Genomic DNA, 24,090 nt, shown 5'->3' with positions numbered 1-24,090 from the left:
ACTGATCTGGGCTGACAATTACGGGCGGCACCTAATTAATTAGCATGTTTGTTTCGGTCTGTTTCTTAAAGATGTGCTATGTACCTCCCGGAGGGTGGGGGCCACTGCACCAGCCAACCTGCGACGACTCAGTCTAACACACCATCATGTGTGCTCTGTGCTGTCTTCCCAATTCCAGTAAGTGATACTACACTGTACATACATTATTTCTACTTTATATTGGCGGTGTATTTTTATGTGTTATTTGGTATGATTTGGCAGCTTCATCGCTTAGAGGTTACTGGAGAGCGCTTGCGTGAAATTTTCTGCCGACGGCGCTTGCGTGCAATTTTCGCTACAGAGAGCAGTGCAGTAATTATTGTGGAAAAGTATTTCTACTTTATATAGGCTGTGTATTTATCATATCATTCCTGCTTTTACTATGTGTTACTGTTATTTTAGGTTTTATGTGTTGTTTGGCATGATTTGGTAGGTTATTTTTGGGTCTGTGAACGCTCAAAATTTTCCCATATAAATGAATGGTAATTGCTTCTTTGCTTTACGACATTTCGGCTTACGAACCGTTTCATGGAAACGCTCTACCTTCAGATGGCGGGGGAAACCTGTATAGGGAAGCAAGAAAGGAGCTTAAGAAGGGGCTGAGAAGAGCAAGAAGGGGGCATGAGAAGGCCTTCGTGAGTAGAGTAAAGGAAAACCCTAAGGCATTCTTCAATTATGTGAAGAGAAAAAGGATTTCAGGAGTGAAGGTAGGACTGATTAGAGATAAAGGTGGGAAGATGTGCCTGGAGGCTGTGGAAGTGAGCGAGGTCCTCAATGAATACTTCTGTTCAGTATTCACCAATGAGGGGGAACTTAATGATGGTGAGGACAATATGAGTGAGGTTGATGTTCTGGAGCATGTGATATTAAGGGAGAGGAGGTGTTGGAGTTGTTAAAATATATTAGGACGGGTAAGTCCCCGGGGCCTGACGGAATGTTCCCCAGGCTGCCCCACGAGGCAAGGGAAGAGATTGCTGAGCCTCTGGCTAGGTTCTTTATGTCCTCGTTGTCCACAGGAATGGTACCGGAGGGTTGGAGGGAGGCGAATGTTGTCCCCTTGTTCAAAACAGGTAGTAGGAATAGTCCGGGTAATTATGGACCAGTGAGCCTTGCATCTGTGGTGGGAAAGCTGTTGGAAAAGATTCTTAGAGATAGGATCTATAGGCATTTAGAGAATCGTGGTCTGATCAGGGACAGTCAGCATGGCTTTGTGAAGGGCAGATCGTGTCTAACAAGCCTGATAGAGTTCTTTGAGGAGGTGACCAGGCATATAGATGAGGGTAGTGCAGTGGATGTGATCTATATGGATTTTAGTAAGGCATTTGACAAGGTTCCACATGGTAGGCTTATTCAGGAAGTCAGAAGGCATGGGATCTAGGAAAGTTTGGCCAGGTGGATTCAGAATTGGCTTGCCTGCAGAAGGCAGAGGGTCGCGGTGGAGGGAGTACGTTCAGATTGGAGGATTGTGACTAGTGGTGTCCCACAAGGGTCTGTTCTGGGACCTCTATTTTTCGTGATTTTTATTAACGACCTGGATGTAGGGGTAGAAGGGTGGGTTGGCAAGTTTGCAGACGACACAAAAGTTGGTGGTGTTGTAGATAGTGTTGAGGATTGTTGAAGATTGCAGAGAGACATTGATAGGATGCAGAAGTGGGCTGTGAAGTGGCAGATGGAGTTCAACCCAGAGAAGTGTGAGGTGGTACACTTTGGAAGGACAAACTCCAAGGCAGAGTACAAAGTACATGGCAGGATACTTGGTAGTGTGAAGGAGCAAAGAGATCTGGGGATACCTGTCCACAGATCCTTAAAAGTTGCCTCACAGGTAGATAGGGTAGTTGAGAAAGCATATGGGGTGTTAGCTTTCATAAGTCAAGGGATAGAGTTTAAGAGTCGCGATGTAATGATGCAGCTCTATAAAACTCTGGTTAGGCCACACTTGGAGTACTGTGTCCACTTCTGGTCACCTCACTATAGGAAGGATGTGGAAGCATTGGAAAGGGTACAGAGGAGATTTACTGGGATGCTGCCTGGTTTAGAGAGTATGCATTATGATCAGAGATTAAGGGAGCTAGGGCTTTACTCTTTGGAGAGAAGGAGGATGAGAGGAGACATGCTAGAGGTGTACAAGGTAATAAGAGGAATAGATAGAGTGGATAGCCAGCGCCTCTCCCCCAGGGCACCACTGCTCAATACAAGAGGACATGGCTTTAAGGTAAGGGGTGGGAAGTTCAAGGGGGATATTAGAGGAAGGTTTTTACTCAGAGAGTGGTTGGTGTGTGGAATGTACTGTCTGAGTCAGTGGTGGAGGCAGATACACTAGTGAAGTTTAAGAGACGACTGGACAGGTGTATGGAGGAATTTAAGGTGGGACGTTATATGGGAGGCAGGGTTCGTGGGCCGAAGGGCCTGTACTGTGCTGTATTATTCTATGTATATGTATGTCAACAAAAGCCATGGAACATGCACTGCAGAAACCCCGAAAGTAAGTCCATAGCTGCGGAGCCTGTTTAGCACTAAGGCAAGTGAAGCCCAACCAGGAGCCTAGTGGCTGCAGAGCAACAACTTACTTCTGAATCTAGTGGTGTGGGACCCAAGGTGTAACGTGGAAGCACAGGTGTGAGGATCCAATGAATGAAACAGGAGACACATTTAAAAATGGGTATGCTGGGTATTTATTTAACAAACAGGTGGAGAAGCACTAAATCGGGCATCTAGCTAAACAAGTATTCGTCTAAGCTACCCAAAACCACTACACCGTACATTCAGTTACTGCTTAAGTGAACAAATACTCTGCTAAACCTCTCTGATTTATAAAACACAAGAGTAAGCATGCTTTGAGTGGATACTAAACTAAGCAAACACCAGGGGTCCTGTCTATGTCTACAGTGTTCTTTCTCAGTGGTCCTTCAGGACTGGTTGCAAATTCGGCCTGAAGTTGGGCCCTTTGGGTGGCAGGAAAGAAAGACAGCAAACCCCCTGCACGTGCCATCTTTGAGACCCCCAGAGTGCCCGGAACCAGAGATGGGCTCCATTGCACCGAAAAGCCAGCCAATGGGAAAAAAGAAGCGCAAGCGTTAAGTGAACTAATCCGCCGGATGGAAGTGGCTTTCAAACAGACTAAACTAGGCCTTCAGAGGACACAAGGCTGTTGTACTTCCCACCTGATGGTAGTATCGAGAAGAGAGGGAGATTGGTCAAATGCAGGCAGATGGTGCTGAGCACCTGTTCATTTTCCGCTCTTGTCCTCGGCAATTTTAATCTTGCTCGACACTTTAATCAGCACCCAGTAATGAAACTAACCATGGGTTCATCTTCAGCTATCATGGCTGAATGCAGCATTTATCTCCAGTGACGACCACCGCAACTAGACTCTTGACAGTCTAGTTCACCGAATCCCCCAAGAGCTTGCGAAAGAGCCAGATTATTTAAGTTCTTGTAGTTCAAGAAGACAGTTCACTTTTTTCTCATATGCAAAATGAATGGGCAATATATGCTGGCCTTTCTAGCAAGGCCCACATCCTGAATGTATACTTTAAATAAATAATCTGCATTACAGCAGATTGTATGGTGGGGAATTGTTTGCTAAGCCTTTTCCTTTATTTTTCTGCTTGTTTGACCAGAAACACAAGATGCTTCCAGATGCTATTCTTCAACAGATTGCTTCAATTCCAGAAAAGTAAGAAGTAATTTCTTTAATCATTTTTATACAAAATATATTTACTTATGAATGCTGGATATAAAAGTCAAAGTAATTAGTAATTTTGGTTTGTTATTGTTTATGTGTTCAAATGCTAAAATTGCCTACACTCTTTCCATCTAAGCTGTGGGAATTGTCAATTAAGATGACTATTATTTAGATATTTTTTCTTGACCTGATTTCATGTCAAAGTTCAGGGATTAAGGGAATTGTGACCTAGTTAGCACTTGTTAGGAAACTGACAAACATAGTTGATGCTGATCTGTGCTGGGGTAAATCTTTGGGTGTCCTACTCATTCTGCAATAACTATGAAATTAGATGACTTGAATATTGCTCTTCCATTACATTTCTGGGGGTTATCTGTGTGAGATCTTTTTTGTCTGATTTCCCATCAACCTCTTGGCATCTGTTCTGTGGTACAGGTCCTACTCGGGTTACAACACAGTTCAATCCCTATGAATTGTTCGTAACCCAGTTCATAAGTTAGAAATGAAACTGAACAGAGTTCCTAAGCAGCAGCAGATGACTGTCCATTGCACTGTGTTCTCATATGTATTGGTTGTACAGAACCTGTGAAAACCAGTAGTTATTGATTTATTAAAGTTAAATATCTTAGTTTAGAACAAATAATTTGCACATGACAATCTGATCAACTCACTGGGCCTGGACATGTGAAGTTTCAAGCAGAATTTAAATTTATTAGCTTTTTTTTTTCTTCAGCCTTAAAACAAGGATCTTTAAATCATCTGAAATCCCAAATGTTTAGGAGATTCAAACACCTGCCTGTCCTCCTATGTTCTTACTGACCTGCTTTACCTCCTGTTTGAGAATGACTAGTCTTCTCCATTACTTTAATCCACCTGGTATCAGTGGCCATGCATTCCTGATATTCCTGATATTGCATTTGAATAGTGACTGTTGTTTAAAAATCATTCGGTTGTTTCATATGCTGTACATTTACTGAATGTTTTGTTTCTTCTAGGAAAGGACAGATATCTGACACCACTAAAAGAGGTAGATAATGATATAAGCTCTCACCTGCTATTGATTCAATCGTATTTTGGCACACATTATGTAACACTTCCCCCACCCCACCCTCATTCAGCAATCATATTTATTTCAATGATTGTGCAGAGCTTGAAGCTCTTCCAATTAGTGAATTTGCAATTAATTATGTTCTTTAACACCTTGGTGCTTCTCTAAAAGTTACTGGTACAGTGCCACACCTCTAGAGCAAGGGTTTCCAACCTTTTTTATGCCATAAACCCCTACAAGGGGTCTGTGGTTGGGAACCCCTGCCCCAGAGCATCTTTTTAATGTCCTGTGTTTTCAGCAGCTTGTCAAGTTATTGGCTTGTCTTTGAAGATTATTGTGACTGGTGCATCCATTACAGTGAGCAAGCAGGAGGATATTATTTAAAGGCCAATTTGCCTTGAGTTTCATGTTGTGAATGGCATAGAATTAACTTGTGGTTTATGATACATGTTAGGTAACCTTAAAGTAAATTGGGTGTGATTTCTAATACTATTATGCTGAAATTAATTTGAATTGAGACTGGAGCTGGTAACCTAAATGTTTTTCTAGGGTACAATTTAAGGTAGATTTAAGTAGCCTGTATGCTAATTTACAGAGTCACCCTTTTATAAAAGTACTTTTAAAAATGAAATTTTTACAGTGGCTTAATTTATTAATGTCCTCCCGTCTCCCAATGCCTCTGATTTAAAGCTCCTATAAATTATTCTTGTGTTTAAATTTATTCATTTTCTTTCCTGTCTCTATTTCTATAGAATTCAATTTTCACTCCCCACCTAGGCTGTCCCTCCTTCTCCTAACTTTGTTATTAGATTTTGGGGTCTATCCATCAAGAATTTCTTCTGGCTCTCCTTCTCTCTTTCTTCCATTATTTAAAATGGAGCTCTGGTCAAGCTTTCATCACCACTATAAGTTTACCTCTTATGCTAAAGGGATAGTGGCTGAATGTTAGTGGCTAAAGGGATCAGGGGGTATGGAGGGAAGGCTGGTACAGGGTTCTGAGTTGGATGATCAGCCATGATCATACTGAATGGCGGTGCAGACTCGAAGGGCCGAAGGGCCTACTCCTGCACCTATTTTCTATGCTCTGATGGCTGAAGTACATTGCAACCTTTTTATGAAAAGTTATTACTACACTATAAGTGTGGTAAAAACAATATGGATGATTTTAGATGGATAGATAAAAGGATCTTTGTTAAGGAATTTTGGTTAGCCCACTGTACTGTTTCATAGTAAAATACCAAGTTGTGTATCATGGTGTATTAAGGTTATTGATTCTTAATACGGTGCAATTACACTAATTTCTGCCCAGTTATCTGAGAGCCACCCAGTTCCAAGAGTTTTATGTGGTCCTTTAAAATTTTGTTTCAAGGTCATGTTGGTGCTCCTGTCCAGAAACCTGACCAAGATAGTGGATTGGAGGAAGACGCTGAAGAATGCATAGATGTCAGGTAACTGATAATGGTTCAAATTAGGCAAAGGTCCGTGTATAATCCAATAAAAATAATATACACTCTTTGGATATGATCAGCCTAAAAACACCCAATCAGATCTCCACTGTTCCATGTTGATCTTTTTGAGGATGGATCACAACATACAAATCGAGCAACAAATACAGTAATCTGAAAAAATATATACCAGGTAAAGTACTGAGCCAGACCAGCACAGCACACTCTGTCCCAGGCTTAAATATTTCACTAGTTTATGTAAACTCGGTCCTGTGGTGTAATTAAGTTCTGTCATAAAAACAATTTCACTGTCAGTTGCAGTCTATCTGCCCAGGTGACTTATCTACCTTCAGGCTTTCAACTTTCCAAGCACCTTCTTAGCAATAGCAGTGACACTCACTTCTGCCTGCTTTCGCTCTGGCATTCTGCTAGTGTCTTCCGCAGTGAATTCCACTCAATCTGGCCCAGCACTTAGATTGTTGTTCAAGCATTGGGTTCAGTAGCCTCGATACACTCTGGTACCACCTCGATTCGGCCTGTACCCGACCCTTCTGATATGGCACAGTGCTTAAATCAATCAAACCTTGGGTCTTCCTCACTTTTGCCTTGCCTTACCTTACCTTACCTCAATTCTGCCACATTGAATTGCCTCCCAAGTCCAAAGGAAAGTTACAGACTATAGCTTGTGATGATCATTTGCCAGAAAAAGTGTGATTAATGAAGTATTTAATTGTTTTCCTTGTTTCATCAGCCACCTGTTAGAAGTCACCGAGATACATCAGTGCCATCTTAAGCTAGATGTTTAGCTCCCAATTATGATCATTCAGCCACAACTCATTGATGCCCACATCGTCATACTTGCCAATTTCATCTGTGCTGCAAGATCATGTACCTTATTCTGGATACTGTGTTCATTCAAATAAAACACCCTCAGTCCTGCTTTCGTCACCCTTTTTTGATTTTTGCCTGTTACATTTTAACTCATCGCACTGACTGCAATTTTGCCTTATTATCTGTCTTTCCTTAGTTTCACTACGTACATCAACTACCCCATTCTCATCCCTATTACTCTACTTCCCATCCCCCTACCAAATCCGTTTAAACCCTCCCCAAAAGCTCCAGCAAACCTGCTCTGAAGGATATTAGTCCCTTTAAGGTTCAGGTGTAAACTGTTCTTCTTGTACAGGTCATAACCCTCCCCGGGAGAGATCCCAATGGTCCAGAACCCTGCACCAATTCCTCTACCATGCATTCATCTGCCAAATCATCCTATTCTTACCCTCACTGGCATGTGGGCACAGGCAGCAATCCAGAGATTACTCTCCTTAAGATCTACTTTTCAGCTTTCTAACTCCCTATATTCTCTCTTCAGGACCACCTCCCTTTCGGTACCAATAAGTACCACTTTCACCCTCCCCCTTTATGATGTTGTGGACCCGGTCTGAGCCATGCCTGACCTTGGCACCTGGGAGGCAACATACCATCCAAATCTCTTTGATGTCCACAGAATCGCCTGTCTGTTCTTCTAATTATAGAATCCCCACTTACTACTGCAATCCTCTTCTCTTCCACCTCCCAAACACCTATTCTGAGCCACAGAGCCAGACTCAATGCAGGCAACCTGACCGCAGTAGCTTTCCTCTGCTAGGTCACCCTCTCCAACAGTATCCAAAGTGGTGGTGTGTTGTTAAGGGGAATGGCCACAGGAATACTTTGCACTCACTGCCTATCCTTTCTCCCCTTCTGATAGTCACATAGTGAATGTGTCCTGCACTTCTGGTTTAACTCCCTGTTGATTAACTCCTCAGCCTCCAGAATGATCTGCAGTTCATCCAGTTCCAACTTCAATTCCTTAACACGGTCTGAAAGAAGCTGCAGCTGGATGCAGTTCTTGCAGATGTTGTCGTCAGGGGTACTGGAGGTCTCCCTGCCTTCCCACATCCCACTAGAGGAGCCTAGTATCCCCACTGCTCAAACTGTGCAATAAGAAAACTAAACTGCTTTCGTCTCTTTGCAGAACCCTTTGAACTCCCCACTCTAACACAGTGGCTGCTCTACTTGAACTTAACTTTTATTGGCCCTTGCCACGTGTCTCAACTCCTCAGAAACTGTGGTGTGTAGAATGTCCCAACTGCCTCCACTTGCTTCTTTTGAAATCTCTCTCCCGCTCCGCAGTCCAATGTCTGATTGAGAACTATGCCATACATTTTAATGAGAATCACCCAGTATTCTTTTACCTTATCAGCACACTGTCTTTCTTGCCCTCCTATAGGTGGCGAGCACGGTGCAAGGCTGTTCAACTAAAGGATCATGGTCGAAAGGTCAGCCAGGTTAACAAAGCTAAAGCTTTCATTAAGAATCAACTCTACGGCCCTAACAGTGGAAGAGCCAGTGGTAATTTTATTTTTATTTAATTCCTATTATTTTTATTCATTCACTTCTCAACCATTTATGATTTTTTCATTTTTTTTTAATCTAGTCAATGAATACTTCTCATTTGAAAATAAGAGAATGCAGAAGGCTGCGATGCAATTTGTTGACCCAAAATGGCGTAAGTAGATTTGATTTGCATTCAAGTGGTTTCTAAAATTGGACATGTGTTCACTATCATTTGCGAATGCACCTGCAGTTTCATTTAATGTGGTATAAGTGAATTCATCAAAATCTGCAGATATACTGATATTAAGACCATAAGATATAGGAGCAAAAGTAGGCCATTCAGTCGTGAGCTGATCCAATTCTTCCAGTCACCCCCACTCCCCTGCCTTCACCCTATACCCTTTGATGCCCTGGCTAATCAAGAATCCATCTACCTCTGCCTTAAATACACCCAATGACTTGGCCTCCATAGCCGCTCGTGGCAACAAATTCCACAGATTTACCACCCTCTGACTAAGGAGAAAGGTTGAACAAGTTGGGTCTTTGGAACATAGGAAGTTGAGGGGGGAACATGATAAAAGTATTTAAAATTATGAGGGGGATAGATAGAGTTGACATGAATAGGCTTTTTCCATTGAGAGTGGGGGGAGATTCAAACAAGAGGACATGAGTTGAGAATTAAAAGGCAAAAGTTTAGGGGTAACATGAGGGGGAACTTCTTTACTCAGAGAGTGGTAGCTGTGTGGAATGAGCTTCCAGCAGAAGTAGTTGAGGCAGGTTCAATGTTGTCGTTTAAAGTTAAATTGGATAACTATATGTACAGGAAAAGAGTGGAGGGTTATGGGCTGAGTGCAGGTCGGTGGGACTAGGTGAGAGTAAGAGTTCAGCACGGACTAGAAGAGCCGAGATGGCCTGTTTCCGTGCTATAATTGTTATATGGTTATAAAGTAATTTCTCCACATCTCAGTTCTAAATGGACATCCTTCAATCCTGAAATCGTGTCCAATCGTGTCCTCTTCCCCTAGAATCCCCTACCATGGGAAATAATTTTTGCCATATCTAATCTGTTCAGGCTTTTTAACATTCGGAATGTTTCTATGAGATCCCCCCCTCATTCTCTTGAACTCCAGGGAATACAGCCCAAAAGCTGCCAGACATTCCTTATACAGTAACCCTTTCATTCCTGGAATCATTCTTGTGAATCTATAGACATATTGCTAAATATGTTTATGGATTGCATGGGTGTAAGATATATAGAGCACAGAAACAGAAATATAGCACAGAAACAGGCCCTTCAACCCAACTGGTCCAGACCGCCCACAGCATCCTCCCTGCTGGGTTCAGTTGCCCACATTGGACCCATAACTGTCCAAGCCTTTCCCCTCCAAATTCTCTTAAATGTTGCAATTGTGCTTGCTGTGACCACTTCCTCTGGCAACTCATTCCAAGTACTATGTAAAGTTACCTCCTGGGTCTCTGTAACTCTCTTCCCTCTTGTATCCGTGACCCTTTTGGACTCTCAAATCCTGGCAAAAAGACTTGACTGCCCCACCTTACCCATACCCCTATGATTTTATAAGCTTCTATGAGGTTACTTCTCATTCTCCCACAGTACAAGGAATAAAGATTCAGTATAACCAACATCTCTCTTCAAGTTATGGCCTCTGATCCATTGTAAATCCGTTCTGCATCTTCTCCAGGTTGACAATGTCTTTCCTATAAGGAGACCAAAACTGTACCCAATACTCCAAATATGACCTCACCAATAACATATAACAGCAACATAACATCAAAACCTGATTATCATCGAACCAATACTAAAAACACTTTGCTAGTGATGTGCACTTCCTGTTTCCTAACAGCTCTCTCAGACAGGGTTCCCTGAACTTGGTGTGTCTACCTTAACTTGCTACCCTTAAGTCCTGATATAACTCTTTTAAAAGCCCCCCATTTGCCTTTAAATAGATTAACCGCGTTGATCCCAGCTAAATTCGTCAGAGTTGGTCCTGTTGAAGTTCAAGACTTTAACCTGTGGATCTGTTCTTTCTTTATCCATAACTGTTCTAAAACTATTAGAATTTTAGTTCCCAAGAAGTCTAGTAATACTCCTTCTCAAGTAGGTTCCTCTACATATGAGTGAGGAAACCATTGTGAATGCAGCACAGCAAATTCTGCCCTGTCCAGTCCCTTTGCACTCTTGGTGGCCCAGTGGGTACTGGGAAAGTTTGAAATCTCTCAATTGCTCTACCCTACTATTCTCAATTTCTCAGCACATCTGCACCCGTTTCCTGCTGAGTAGTTGCGGGAGAGGGGGATATCTATAATATAATGTACCCCTACCAAGATGACCATCCCTTCTAATGTCTACCCAAATGGCTTAATTAGATGAACTCTCAAGAATATCCATTCTAAGCAGACTGTTATGTCCTCCCATATCAAAAATGCAACACTCCCTCAACTGTCACACCTAAAGCGTTAATATTCTGGAACATTGAGCTGCCAGTTCTGCCCTCTTCTCAACCACATCTCTTTAATGGCCACAATATCCCAGTCCCTAGAGGCAATCCACACCCTCAGTTTATCAAGCTTACTTGTTAAGCTGCATGCTTTGAAAGAGATACAATTTAAAGCAGTAGTCCTATCTGCCTTTTTGATGTAAACACAGCTATCCTGATTGCTAGGTTCACATACCTTGGCTGCTGCACGTACCCATCTTCTCTCCAACTTCACTCTCAAATCCCACCCCTCCCCCTGTCTATACAGTTAAACTCTCCCTGGTGGCAAAGCCAATTTCGCCATTAGGCTATTGGTCCCCCTCTGTGCAACCCGTATCTCTTGGACAAGTCAGCTCTACCCCAGAAAATTTCCTAATTATCCTACAGCTTGTATCCCTGCCCCCCCCCCGCCCCCACATCAGCTCTTCAACCACTAGCCTATCTTTCTAATCCTGGACTCGCTAGCACTTAGCACTGGGAGTAATTGCAACATCACTACCCTCAAAATTCTGCATTTTAATTTCTTACCTAACTCCCTATATTCATTTTGCAGGACCTTGTAGGCAGAATAATTCCCTTGAGAATTTTCTTCAGCCGCTCAGAGACATCCTTGACTGGCATTTGGGAGGCATCACACCAACCTGGCTTCTTTTCTACAGCCATAAAATATCCTACAGTATTCGTCTCCCTAACTATGGAACCTGCTGTCACTAAGTTCAAGTTTATTGTCATTCAACCACATGAAAGTGTACTGCCACGCAAAACAACTTCCTCTGGACCAAGGTGCATAACACAGTATATACAACTCACACACAACGTATAAAGTAATATTACTGCAAATGCTTTAACAAATAATACAATATATTCCAGAAGATTGCATAACATGCATTTAAGTCGTCAGAAAGTAAACATTATAATGCTACTGGCATTTCATGAGTGATAAGACCTAGGCTATGATAGGGAGTTCAGTAGTCTCACAGCCTGGGGGAAGAAACTGCTTCCTATCCTAACACTATAATACCTCCTGCCTGATGGTAGGAGTCAGATTGTGACACTGATGAGAGGGATTCTTGATAATGCTCAGGGCCCTGTATATGCAGTACTCAAGATGATCCTCTCAGTAATCCTTTGCAGGGTCTTGCAAATTCTCATACAAGATGGTCATGACACTCTCTGGTGCTCCTGTAAAGATTTGTTAGAATGGGGTGGGGGGGGAGGGGTGCCCTCAGTTGACTCAATCTCCTCACTGCTGTACTTTCTTGACTAAAGAAATGGTGTTGAGGGACTAGGTGAGATTGTCTGTTGTGTGCACTCCCAGAAATTTGGTGCTCCAAATTCTCCCTGGAGGAGCCGTTTATGTGTATTGAGGATTGGTTAGCCTGCACCTTCCTGAAGTCCAAAATCATCTCTTTACATTTGTCCACATTGAGATTCAAGATGTGCTCACACCATTCTACAAGCCATTCTACCTCCTTTCTGTATGCCATTTAATCATATTGTTGTACCCGACTGTATCCTTCTCTGCTGAACTTCAGAACTAACCATAGTGCCAGTGCCGTGGCTGCTGTGCCCTGAATGGTCATGTTGCTGAAGGCAATGGCCACAGGGGAACCTTGTATTGACTGCCTAATTTCCTTAGCTGTCCTGGTGGTCACATCTATGTGTAGCCTGTATCATGGATGTAACCACCTCAATAAAAATCTCACCTATGAAAGCTTCAGTTTCTTGAATGATCGAGTACATCCAATTCCAGTTCCAGCTCCTTGACCTAGTCTGGCAGCAGCTGTATCCTGGTGCACTTCTCTCCTCTTCCAGGTGTGTTTCACTGCCCTCACTACCATCCTGCCTACTCTGAATCAAAAACTAAGAATAAACAACAAAATTAAATCTTACCTGTGTCATCTTGGTGAAGCCCCTTTTATTTTGTAGTGTTGCTCACACTTCCCACGTCTGGGCCACTTACTCTCCCTCTTCACACCAAAGGCCCACACAGGCCTATCCAGCAACAGCCACTCCACTTGACATAAGTTGCTGAATGAGCTCATTCCATTTCCCTGAGTTTGGCCCATATCCCTTTAAACCTTTCTTGTCCACAAATCTATTAAAATGCCTTTTAAACGTTAAATGTATCTGCCTTGTCCTCTGGCTGTTCATCCCACTACCTTGTGGAAAATGTTGCCCCGTGGGTCTCCTTTAAATATTTTCCCCTCTCATCTATACCCTCTGCCATTGACTATGAAAATGGTCTGCATGATTTTATTCTCCCAAGGTTATCAGATATGCAACAAGCAATTAATAGCAATACAGGTTGTTATTGTAGAGAATCTCTGGCATGGGGAGGGCTGTGCAGTTACATGGAAGGGAAAGTGGCAGCTTCCATTATAACCACCAGGTGATATTAGAGACAGTAGTATCCAGGCAGTCTGTCACCATATGGAACTGATACATTTTCTGTGCTGGCCAGGTGCTGAATGGCCACTTTATTCATCCCCACCTGCTCAGTTTTAGGCAGCCTCTACACATTGCCTCCCAGTACTCAATGAGTACCATTGCTGCAGGAGTGCCAAAGAGCAGCAATTCACACCTGGTTCCTACCACAGCAAAAAAAAAGCAGAGTGTAATCCACACAGTGCTGCATCTTGTGTATAAGATTTTCTCCATTGTAACAATGGCTACTGATGCCTACTGCCAGCAATTACTGAACTGGGACTAGTTATATTTTCTTACTGTTGATCTGCTTTTTAGAATCAAGTGAAAAACAAAAAGCTGACAAGTTCCGAAAATCATGGATGCAGAAGCATGGTCCACTTCGAAGATGAGATTGAAGTTTCTGGGAGAACAAGTCCACAATGGTACCTACAGAACTGAAATGGGAGATTGGAGTTGGAAACAATAGGACTTTTCCACTCACCGCAGTACTGACCTTGGCTTGAGAGCTGAGTTTTTTCTGTACAAAAGGAGAAATGTCAAATGTTCAATGTCTTGTTCAATTTATAAATTCCATTAAATGTTACTTGACCTGGTTCTATTTTACTCTATTAATTTTCAACACCACTATTTGACCCTGTTTACAAATTAATGTCTGTTTACTTTATAGGATGTGTTGAAGGTAATTGTAAAACAAACCTGTTAACACTTAGTTGTCCATAACATGAAATTTGTTTTGAACAGATTGACCATCCACTGGATGTGAACATGACTGTTGGTTATGTTGATACCCTTAATCTCACATCTTTGTGTAAAATTATAGGATATAGTAATTTGCAATGTATGACACATGATAAATAAGTCCAAGTATATTTCTGTTACAAAGTGTGCAGGTTGATTTCAAATTCTTAAGCTTCCCGGTTGTATAGGTGATAGAAAAGTTGATGGTTATGACAGAACAAATTCAATGCATGTTTTAAAATCTGGCATTCCAAGTTGCAGTTCATTGACCTCCTTTGTGTGATCAAGTATCTGAAATTCCAGTCTCAAACCAATAATGTTGACCGTTCAGTTGCTTTCTAGGGCTAAGCAGTTATAAAAATCTCAGTACCTTTGAGTACTTTTTCCAGTGTTTGATGAAATGATGACATCTTCAGTGCCAGTTTTTATCTTGAATCTAAAAATCGTTTTTTCAAAAATAGTTTTGTTGGCCTATTTAAATATTAAATCAGAACAGAAATGAGCCATACATGATCTTTGTCTCAACTAATTTTCCTGTCTGGTTTTCATAACCCACCACTTCCTCTCTCATCTAAATTGAGAAGAATGTAGTCAATTTGGAGAATCCACAGAAACATGTATGATTAACTGTCAAGATTCAAAACTGACCAAGCTTAGAGAAATATCAAATTAGGATACAATGGTTACCTATTATTATTTTACAAATATCTCAAACTACAGAAGCAGTATCCATTTGTGTAGAGTTTCAGTGAAATAGGAAAGATTAGCAATAGCAGGATAATCTTTTCTTCATGCATGAGTTTACGCCATTTAACAACCAATATTAAACCAGGAGCATAGTCCCATGCCCTACTGTGTGGCAGCAATACCACTAAAGAACATGAACAAAACAAATCTGTGACCAAATATGGCTAATAAATGATTCCCATTAAAGATTTACCAAAGGCAGACATTTGAGGTAGGACAGGTGGATCATACACTTAACTGCCAGTGCAAAGTTTGTCTACAGATGCAAGGAAGGGGAAGTGACAGCTCAGATATAAAACTGGCCAGAATACAATGGTGAACAGTTGTTTTCAGACTAAAGGCAACAGTACAACCACTGCTGTATGACGGCATCATTTCAGTGTAACTTTTGCAATGGTCACCAAGGGATTTCCATAGTTAGCTTCAGGGATTTTTAACTTCATAAATAGGTAATACTGAGTTAATCCTATATCTGGACACCATAGCAAGACAAGAGAAACTACAATTCTTGGTGTTGATAATTATTCACAATTAATAAGGGATTAGATTTGGAGAAATGGGTTATAATTAAAATCCATCAACCTATTACTAATGTTTCTCCACAGTTGCTGCCTGATCTGACACATATCCATTTGCAAAAAGAAATTATAGCTACTTCAATTCAGGTTATTATTAATTGGAAATTGCCAATACTAATAGAAACAAACACAACATTAAGGAATTATATAACCAAGAAAGGAAACATGGAAGATGTTAGTGAATAATTACAATTCCTTGAAAGACATTACAGAATGAATTGTTTCCTTGTGTTCTAGGGGTCATTAACTTTTTTTAAAAAATGAGTAATGACTATGAATTGTTCAAGTTAATTTTACTTAAAATATTTTTGTAAAGTATGACTGAATATGAGATATGCCTTCAATAAACTGGAATTAAATTTAGAATACAGATCCTCAAATTTGAGGCTCCGTTATCTTGAAATGCTACATCAGGAAGGACATATTTTATTTCTCCAACTCAAAGTTTTTAAATATTAATTACATAGGAAACAATCTAATGGTAAACATTTCATAGCAAGGGAGCTGTAAAAATGCTTGGCTCCTTAACCTCACAAGAAAGAACCCAGTTAGTTATTTTGCCCAGAAGCCAGCATTGCCTTTAGGTGCCCTACACTCCAGTACCTTTATGTATAGGATTCTTCTTTCCATGAAGTATCAATGCCAGAACATAATTAATATAAAAGCTACTATCAATCTATATAATCAGCTTTGTTACATGAACTTCTAAGTGGAGTTCCAAGACCATCCTGTGTACTTCAACTCAACTTCCAAATTGCTTTAATCATTTAAATAGTTTATTCATTACTCTCACTATTGTCAAATTGAATGTACAAAATTGTAGTACCCCAAATATTGTCAAGCAAAACATCCACATGTAATTGTCCTGCCACCAATTGACTGAATAATCCTTTGAAATGTTGTGTTACTTGTTTCCATCTTGCCAAAGCACAATTGCAAAAAGCCATTAAGAAGCAGTTTGATATTGCTCTCGTACTGGTACTTTGCACAATCTCTTGACCTTCTCAAGCACATTATTAGGCAATTAAGTAGTTTAATATGAAGCTAGTTATCTGAACAGGCAACTCAATTTGCACACACAAGGTCACATCTTAAAAATGTTCCTCAATCAATACATATTGGTCAATGTTACAATCAGAATTCTTTACTCGGTATAAGAAACATCAAAATTTAATGCTTGATTGGCAAGGTCAAAAATAAGTGGATTTTTCTCAGATTAAATTAACTGTACAGTGCTCACTTGGTCTCAACTGTCATAGCTATAAACAAGATGACTTAAAATATACAAGAACAACCGTGTGCATTATTTTAAATAATGGCTGCAGAGCTGTCGGTACATACTAGTATGCAAACCTAACCATATTAAGGGTATAATTCAAGCAGTGAATGAAAATTTTAAAACAACTGAAGATAAATATCATGGTAAACCATTTCAAAAACTTGCCCATTTTTGTTTGCAAATAATGCAAAGGCTAGCAAAGAATCACTACTCAATTCAATAGATTTAAATCTTTAATAGCTGATTAATTATGGTTTACACATTTTATTGCAGTAAAGTACTCACTCAAGCACTGCTTAAAATGCAGAGTGTACTAAATTTAAATTAAGACATTGCAGATTTTGACAAAGTATTTGGTTTAATATAAATAAAGTCATTACCACACAATGTCTTGACAAGTACTTAACAGTTATTTTACAATGGTTAAAATGATGGGTGTGGAATGGATTTCTCTGCATTTGAACAGTGTTCTGGGGGAAATGGAGAAGAAAACATATGATTGGGAGCATGTGCGGACAAAGACAATCTGGAGGAAAAATAGACCAGCAAACTACAGCCAGCCATTTACTTGTTGACACTGCCTTTCAGCTCCTGAGGAACGGAGATTTACAATACTTGGAAGTGGAAAGTCTTCATTTCCCCTCCATACATCATACTTAAAAAGATCCACCAGATTACTCAAGCATGTAATTTTTTTATGTGGATTGATGTAAAATGTTGTTTTAATCCATTTTGCATTAGACATGCTCATTGTTGAAGATCCACTCACACAACAGCAATTTGCAAATTTTGGTTTATCACAAAAAGTTACATCTTAATAAAGTACAAAAAAACTTTTTGGTTTTAATCTGTACCTAAATATTTTATTCAGACATTCTCACTTCAATTAAAGCACTTTTTTGACATTTTAGCCAATTAATTCATCTTCCAAATATTTATGAATGAGCAACATTGTCCTGAATGGACCTTGATTTCATCTGGAGCTTTAACCAGCCCGCACAAGATGAAAATGTTTTGACATGTTTGAGGATTAAAAAGGAAGCATAGTAATGTTCCACTGAAACATACATACTACACTGTTACAACTCCTCCAGACATTGATATAAAAATGCAAAAACATGTCAATGAACTGTGCATATCAGTTAGAAAACAGCTGGACCATGCTGTAAAGTAGGAAGCAGAAGTAGAGTGATGTGTAGGATCTGTCCCAAAAGATCACTGGAAATTAAAAGTCAGTTTCCCTTCAGCAGACATGGTGCTGCATAAGGTCACTAAATGTTAAGGTAGCTCCAGGATGAGCTGTACAAACACATAGCTAGTGCAAATATTCTTCCACAGTGGCAAACGCACACGAACCAATACCCAAATGGGCCATCAACTCTAGACATTTTGAAGCCTGACCAATAGCGAGAGCCAGTGGTGGCTGCTTTGGCAGATTGTGAGATTCTGTAAGAGCAAAAAGAAACAACAAATTGGTTGCAAGTTCAGAGTCAATGGAAATTAATGTCAAATCTGCAAATTAATTTAACATGTAACAGCACAGTAATGATGTATAAAGTCCCAATTTGCCACCATCTTAACAGCTAAAAGGATGTAGTGTTAATTAAACAAAAATCAACCAGAAAATACTAGACTATGGTTACAATACTACATCAAGTTGTCATGGAGATGCTCAGATAATTCCAGAAATTTGGTAAGCTGCTGCTGTAAGCAGAAGATAATTTATTTATACGTACATCTATAATAATTCTGCTTATTAAATGCTTAGTTTGTAATAGACTGCTTATTTTGATTCATGTACTGTACATTTTCTTAAAACATATTTGTACTCAATTAGAAAACCATAGAAACTACAGCACAGAAACAGGCCCTTTGGCCCTTCTTGGCTGTGCCGAACCATTTTCTGCCTAGTCCCACTGACCTGCACACGTACCATATCCCTCCATACACCTCCCATCCATGTATCTGTCCAATTTATTCTTAAATGTTAAAAAAGAACCCGCATTTACCACCTCGTCTGGCAGCCCATTCCATACTCCTACCACTCTCTGTGTGAAGAAGCCCCCCCCAATGTTCCCTTTAAACTTTCCCCCCCTCACCCTTAACCCATGTCCTCTGGTTTTTTTCTCCCCTTGCCTCAGTGGAAAAAGCCTGCTTGCATTCACTCCATCTATACCCATCATAATTTTATATACCTCTATCAAATCTCCCCTCATTCTTCTACGCTCCAGGGAATAAAGTCCTAACCTATTCAACCTTTCTCTGTAACTGAGTTTCTCAAGTCCCGGCAACATCCTTGTAAACTTTCTCTGCACTCTTTCAACCTTATTTATATCCTTCCTGTAATTTGGTGACCAAAACTGAACACAATACTCCAGATTCGGCATCACCAATGCCTTATACAACCTCATCATAACATTCCAGCTCTTGTACTCAATACTTGGATTAATAAAGGCCAATGTACCAAAAGCTCTCTTTACGACCCTATCTACCTGTGACGACACTTTTAGGGAATTTTGTATCTGTATTCCCAGATCCCTCTGTTCCACTGCACTTACCATTAACCCTGTATGTTCTACGTTGGTTTGTCCTTCCAACGTGCAATACCTCACACTTGTCAGTATTAAACTCCATCTGCCATTTTTCAGCCCATTTTTCCAGCTGGTCCAAGTCCCTCTGCAGGCTCTGAAAACCTTCCTCACTGTCTACTACACCTCCAATCTTTGTATCATCAGCAAACTTGCTGATCCAATTTACCACATTATCATCCAGATCATTAATATAGATGACAAATAACAATGGACCCAGCACCGATCCCTGTGGCACACCACTAGTCACAGGCCTCCACTCAGAGAAGCAATTCTCTACCACCACTCTCTGGCTTCTTCCATCGAGTCAATGTCTAATCCAATTTACCACCTCTCCATGTATACCTAGCGACTGAATTTTCCTAACTAACCTCCCATGCGGGACCTTGTCAAAGGCCTTACTGAAGTCCATGTAGACAATATCCACTGCCTTCCCTTCATCCACTTTCCTGGTAACCTCCTCGAAAAACTCCAACAGATTGGTCAAACATGACCTACCACGCACAAAGCCATGTTGACTCTCCCTAATAAGCCCCTGTCTATCCAAATGCTTGTAGATTCTGTCTCTTAGTACTCCCTCCAATAACTTACCTACTACTGACGTTAAACTCACCACCCTATAATTTCCTGGATTACTTTTCGATCCTTTTTTAAACAACGGAACAACATGAGCCACTCTCCAATTCTCCGGCACTTCACCTGTAGACAGCGACATTTTAAATATTTCTGCCAGGGCCCCCGCAATTTCAACACTAGTCTCCTTCAAGGTCCAAGGGAACACTCTGTCAGGTCCCGGGGATTTATCCACTTTAATTTTCCTCAAGACAGCAAGCACCTTCTCCTTTTCAATCTGTACAGTTTCCATGGTCTCACTACTTGATTCCCTCAATTCCATAGATTTCATGCCAGCTTCTTTAGTAAATACAGACGCAAAAAACCTATTTAAGATCTCCCCCATTTCCTTTGATTCCGCACAAAGCCGACCACTCTGATCTTCAAGAGGACCAATTTTATCCCTTACAATCCTTTTGCTCTTAATATACTTGTAAAAGCTCTCTGGATTATCCTTCACTTTGACTGCCAAGGCAACCTCATGTCTTCTTTTAGCCCTCCTGATTTCTTTCTTAAGTATTTTCTTGCACTTCTTATACTCCTCAAGCACCTGATTTACCCCCTGTTTCCTATACATTTCATACAACTCCCTTTTCTTCTTTATCAGAGTTGCAATATCCCTTGAGAACCAAGGTTCCTTATTCCTATTCAATTTGCCTTTAATCCTGACAGGAACATACAAACTCTGCACTCTCAAAATTTCCCCTTTGAAGGCTTCCCACCTACCAATCACATCTTTGCCAGAGAACAACCTGTCCCAATCCACGCTTTTTAGATCCTTTCTCATTTCTTCAAATTTGGCCTTCTTCCAGTTCAGAACCTCAACCCTAGGACCAGATCTATCCTTGTCCATGATCAAATTGAAACTAATGGTGTTATGATCACTGGAACCAAAGTGCTCCCCTACACAGACTTCTGTCACTTGCCCTAAATAGTTTCCTAACAGGAGATCCAATATTGCATCCCCTCTAGTTGGTCCCTCTATATATTGATTTAGAAAACTTTCCTGAACACATTTTACAAACTCTAAACCATCTAGACCCCTAACAGTATGGGAGTCCCAATCAATGTATGGAAAATTAAAATCCCCTACCACCACAACTTTGTTTCCTGCAGTTGCCTGCTATCTCTCTGCAGATTTGCTCTTCCAAGTCTCGTTGACTATTGGGTGGTCTGTAATACAATCCCACTAATGTGGCCATACCTTTCCTGTTTCTCAGCTCCACCCATAAGGACTCAGTAGACAAGCCCTCTAATCTGTCCTGCCTGAGCACTGCTGTAATATTTTCCCTAACAAGCAATGCTACTCCCCCACCTTTCATTCCTCTGCCTCCATCACATCTGAAACATCGGAACCCTGGAATATTAAGTTGCCAGTCCTGCCCCTCCTGTAGCCAAGTTTCACTAATTGCTACAACATCATAATTCCACATGTCAATCCACGCCCTCAACTCATTCGCCTTCCCCGCAATACTCCTAGCATTGAAATATATACACCTCAGAAGATTTTTACCACCACTCACAACCTTTCTATCAGCAGATTTGCTTAAACTTTCAACATCATTTATTTTCACCCCAGTCACACTGTCAGCTCTGGCACTCTGGTTCCCATCCCCCTGCAAATCTAGTTTAAAGCCTCCCCAACAGCACTAACAAACCTCCCTGAAAGGATATTGGTCCCCCTGTGGTTCAAGTGTAACCCGTCTCTCTTGTACAGGTCCCACCTGCCCCAGAAGAGGTCCCAATGATCCTGAAATCTGAAACCCTGCCCCCTACACCAGTTCCTCAGCCACTTGTTCCTCCTCCAGAGCATCCTATTCCTACCCTCACTGGCACCTAGCACAGATAGCAATCCTGAGATTACCACCCTTGAGGTCCTGCTTTTCAACTTCCTACCAAGCTCTCTATACTCACTGTCCAGGGCCTCTTCACTCTTCCTTGCTATGTCATTGGTACCGATGTGCACCACGACATTGAATTGAAAACCTGAGGTCTGGTGGTAGGTTCAAAGTTTCAAATTCAAGGCAAGGGATTTCAAATAAACAAACTTTTGGTCAAAAATTTGATCCTAGAAATTCAAAATAAAAACAGAGGTTCTACATTCTACAGGACAGGAAGCATCAGTGGAAGGAGAAGTAGAAGGATTGAGAAAAACCACGTTGAAGAACTGGCAAAGGATGGACAACCTAAAATATTAACTTTCTCTTTGAACATAGGTTTTCTAAACTGCTGATTGTTTCCAGCATCATTTTAAGCTATGTTAAATTAAGACGACAATATGAACTGTAATACCTAGAGAGAGAATTAACGCTTATTTATCTCTTGCAGAGAATTCTCATTGAAATACTTAAAGGAATAAAAACAGTACAACTAGTCAAACCTTTGAACATCCAAAACCTGTGCTGTCGATGTACCGTGGTATGCAAAAGTTTGGGCACCCTGGTAAAAATTTCTGTTACTGTGAATAGCTAAGCGAGTAAAAGATGACCTGATTTCCAAAAGGCATCAAGTTAATGACATATTTCTTAAATATTTTAAGCAAGATTACTTTTTTTTAATCTCCATCTTTTACAGTTTCAAAATAACAAAAAAGGAAAAGGGCCCAAAGCAAATGTTTGGGCACCCTGCATGGTCAGTACTTCGTAACACCCTCTTTGGCAAGTATCACAAGCTTGTAAACACTTTCTGTAGCCAGCTAAGAGCCTTTCAATTCTTGTTTGGGGGAATTTTTGCCCATTCTTCCTTGCACAAGTTCTGAGAGATTCTTGGGCCGTCTTGCATGCACTGCTCTTTTGAGGTCTATCCACAGATTTTCGATGATGTTTAGGTCGGGGGACTGTGAGGGCCATGGTGAAACCTTTAGCTTGCGCCTCTTGAGGTAGTCCATTGTGGATTTTGAGGTGTTTTAGGATCATTATCCTGTTGTAGAAGCCATCCTCTTTTCATCTTCAGCTTTTTTTTTCCACAGATGGTGTGATGTTTGCTTTCAGAATTTGCTGGTATTTAATTGAATTCATTCTTCCCTCTACCAGTGAAATGTTCCCCTCCCTATGCCACTGGCTGCAACACAAGCCCAAAGCATGATCGATCCAGCCCCGTGCTTAACAGTTGGAGAGGGGTTCTTTTCATGAAATTCTGCACCCTTTTTTCTCCAAACATACCTTTGCTCATTGCAGCCAATAAGTTCTATTTTAACCTCATCAGTCCACAGGACTTGTTTCCAAAATGCATCAGACTTCTTTAGTTGTTCCTTTGCAAACTTCTGACACTGAATTTTGTGGAAAGGATGCAGGAAAGGTTTTCTTCTGATGACTCTTCCATGTGCGTAGCCTCTCCGGTGAAATTATATCGTATTTGTGAAATAGGGGCCGTGCACAATTCTGATTTGATGGAGACAGCCGTGAGACCACGGAGGAACATCTAGAGTATCTTCTGAAATGCCCAGTTCGCTGCCACTGTGCGATCGAGAATCTCCGGAAGGAAGGCCCCAAAATCCTCAGCTTTGCCTGCTGTTGGCGACCAGGGCTGGGGTCGAAGCATTCGGCAGAGATGGTGCTCGGTGTCAGAGGGCTGGTCGGAGCTCTAAGTTTTCAGACAACTCAGAGTCGGACTGTGGTCGGGTATGGCAGGGAGAGTTTTCTTCCTTCTCCTGTCTGCGTGAGATGTGGGACTTTCGAGAGACTTTGAACCTTTTTTACTGCGCTCACGGCCTGTTCTTCATCAAGTTATAGTATTGCTTGCACTGTTGTAACTATATGTTATAATCATGTGGTTTTTGTCAGTTTTTCAAGTTTTTCAGTCTTTGTCCTGTGTTTCTGTGATATCACACAGGAGGAATATTGTATCATTTCTTAATGCATGCATTACTAAATGACAACAAAAGAGGACTGTGTCCTCATAATCTAATCTAAAAATCTCATATTTGTGCAGGTGTCGCTGCACAGTAGAACAGTGCACCACCACTCCAGAGTCTGCTAAATCTTCCTGAAGGTCTTTTGCAGTCAAATGGGGATTCTGATTTGCCTTT

At 41.0% G+C, this 24,090-nt stretch overlaps 2 protein-coding genes across 2 annotated transcripts in view; one reads left to right on the top strand and one right to left on the bottom strand.

The window, feature by feature from the left end:
* nol7 (nucleolar protein 7) overlaps positions 1 to 13,975 on the top strand; it is a 30,741-nt gene extending 16,766 nt beyond the window's left edge. Inside the window, exons 3-8 of the mRNA XM_063069950.1 lie at positions 3,660 to 3,715; positions 4,720 to 4,751; positions 6,142 to 6,220; positions 8,490 to 8,611; positions 8,697 to 8,768; positions 13,837 to 13,975. Of these exons, the coding sequence (XP_062926020.1) occupies positions 3,660 to 3,715; positions 4,720 to 4,751; positions 6,142 to 6,220; positions 8,490 to 8,611; positions 8,697 to 8,768; positions 13,837 to 13,910 (435 nt within the window). The 3' untranslated portion in view covers positions 13,911 to 13,975. The remainder of the gene's footprint in view (positions 1 to 3,659; positions 3,716 to 4,719; positions 4,752 to 6,141; positions 6,221 to 8,489; positions 8,612 to 8,696; positions 8,769 to 13,836) is intronic.
* A 4,189-nt stretch (positions 13,976 to 18,164) lies between these two features.
* The window catches only part of ranbp9 (RAN binding protein 9), an 88,749-nt gene continuing 82,823 nt past the window's right edge, over positions 18,165 to 24,090 (bottom strand). Inside the window, exon 14 of the mRNA XM_063069949.1 lies at positions 18,165 to 18,309. Within this exon, the coding sequence (XP_062926019.1) occupies positions 18,179 to 18,309 (131 nt within the window). The 3' untranslated portion in view covers positions 18,165 to 18,178. The remainder of the gene's footprint in view (positions 18,310 to 24,090) is intronic.

This window comes from Mobula hypostoma, chromosome 17, assembly GCF_963921235.1.
Source record: "Mobula hypostoma chromosome 17, sMobHyp1.1, whole genome shotgun sequence".
NCBI lineage: Eukaryota > Metazoa > Chordata > Chondrichthyes > Myliobatiformes > Myliobatidae > Mobula > Mobula hypostoma.
Note: the sequence above shows the minus strand (reverse complement) of the source record. Positions and strands in the feature narration are given on the sequence as shown.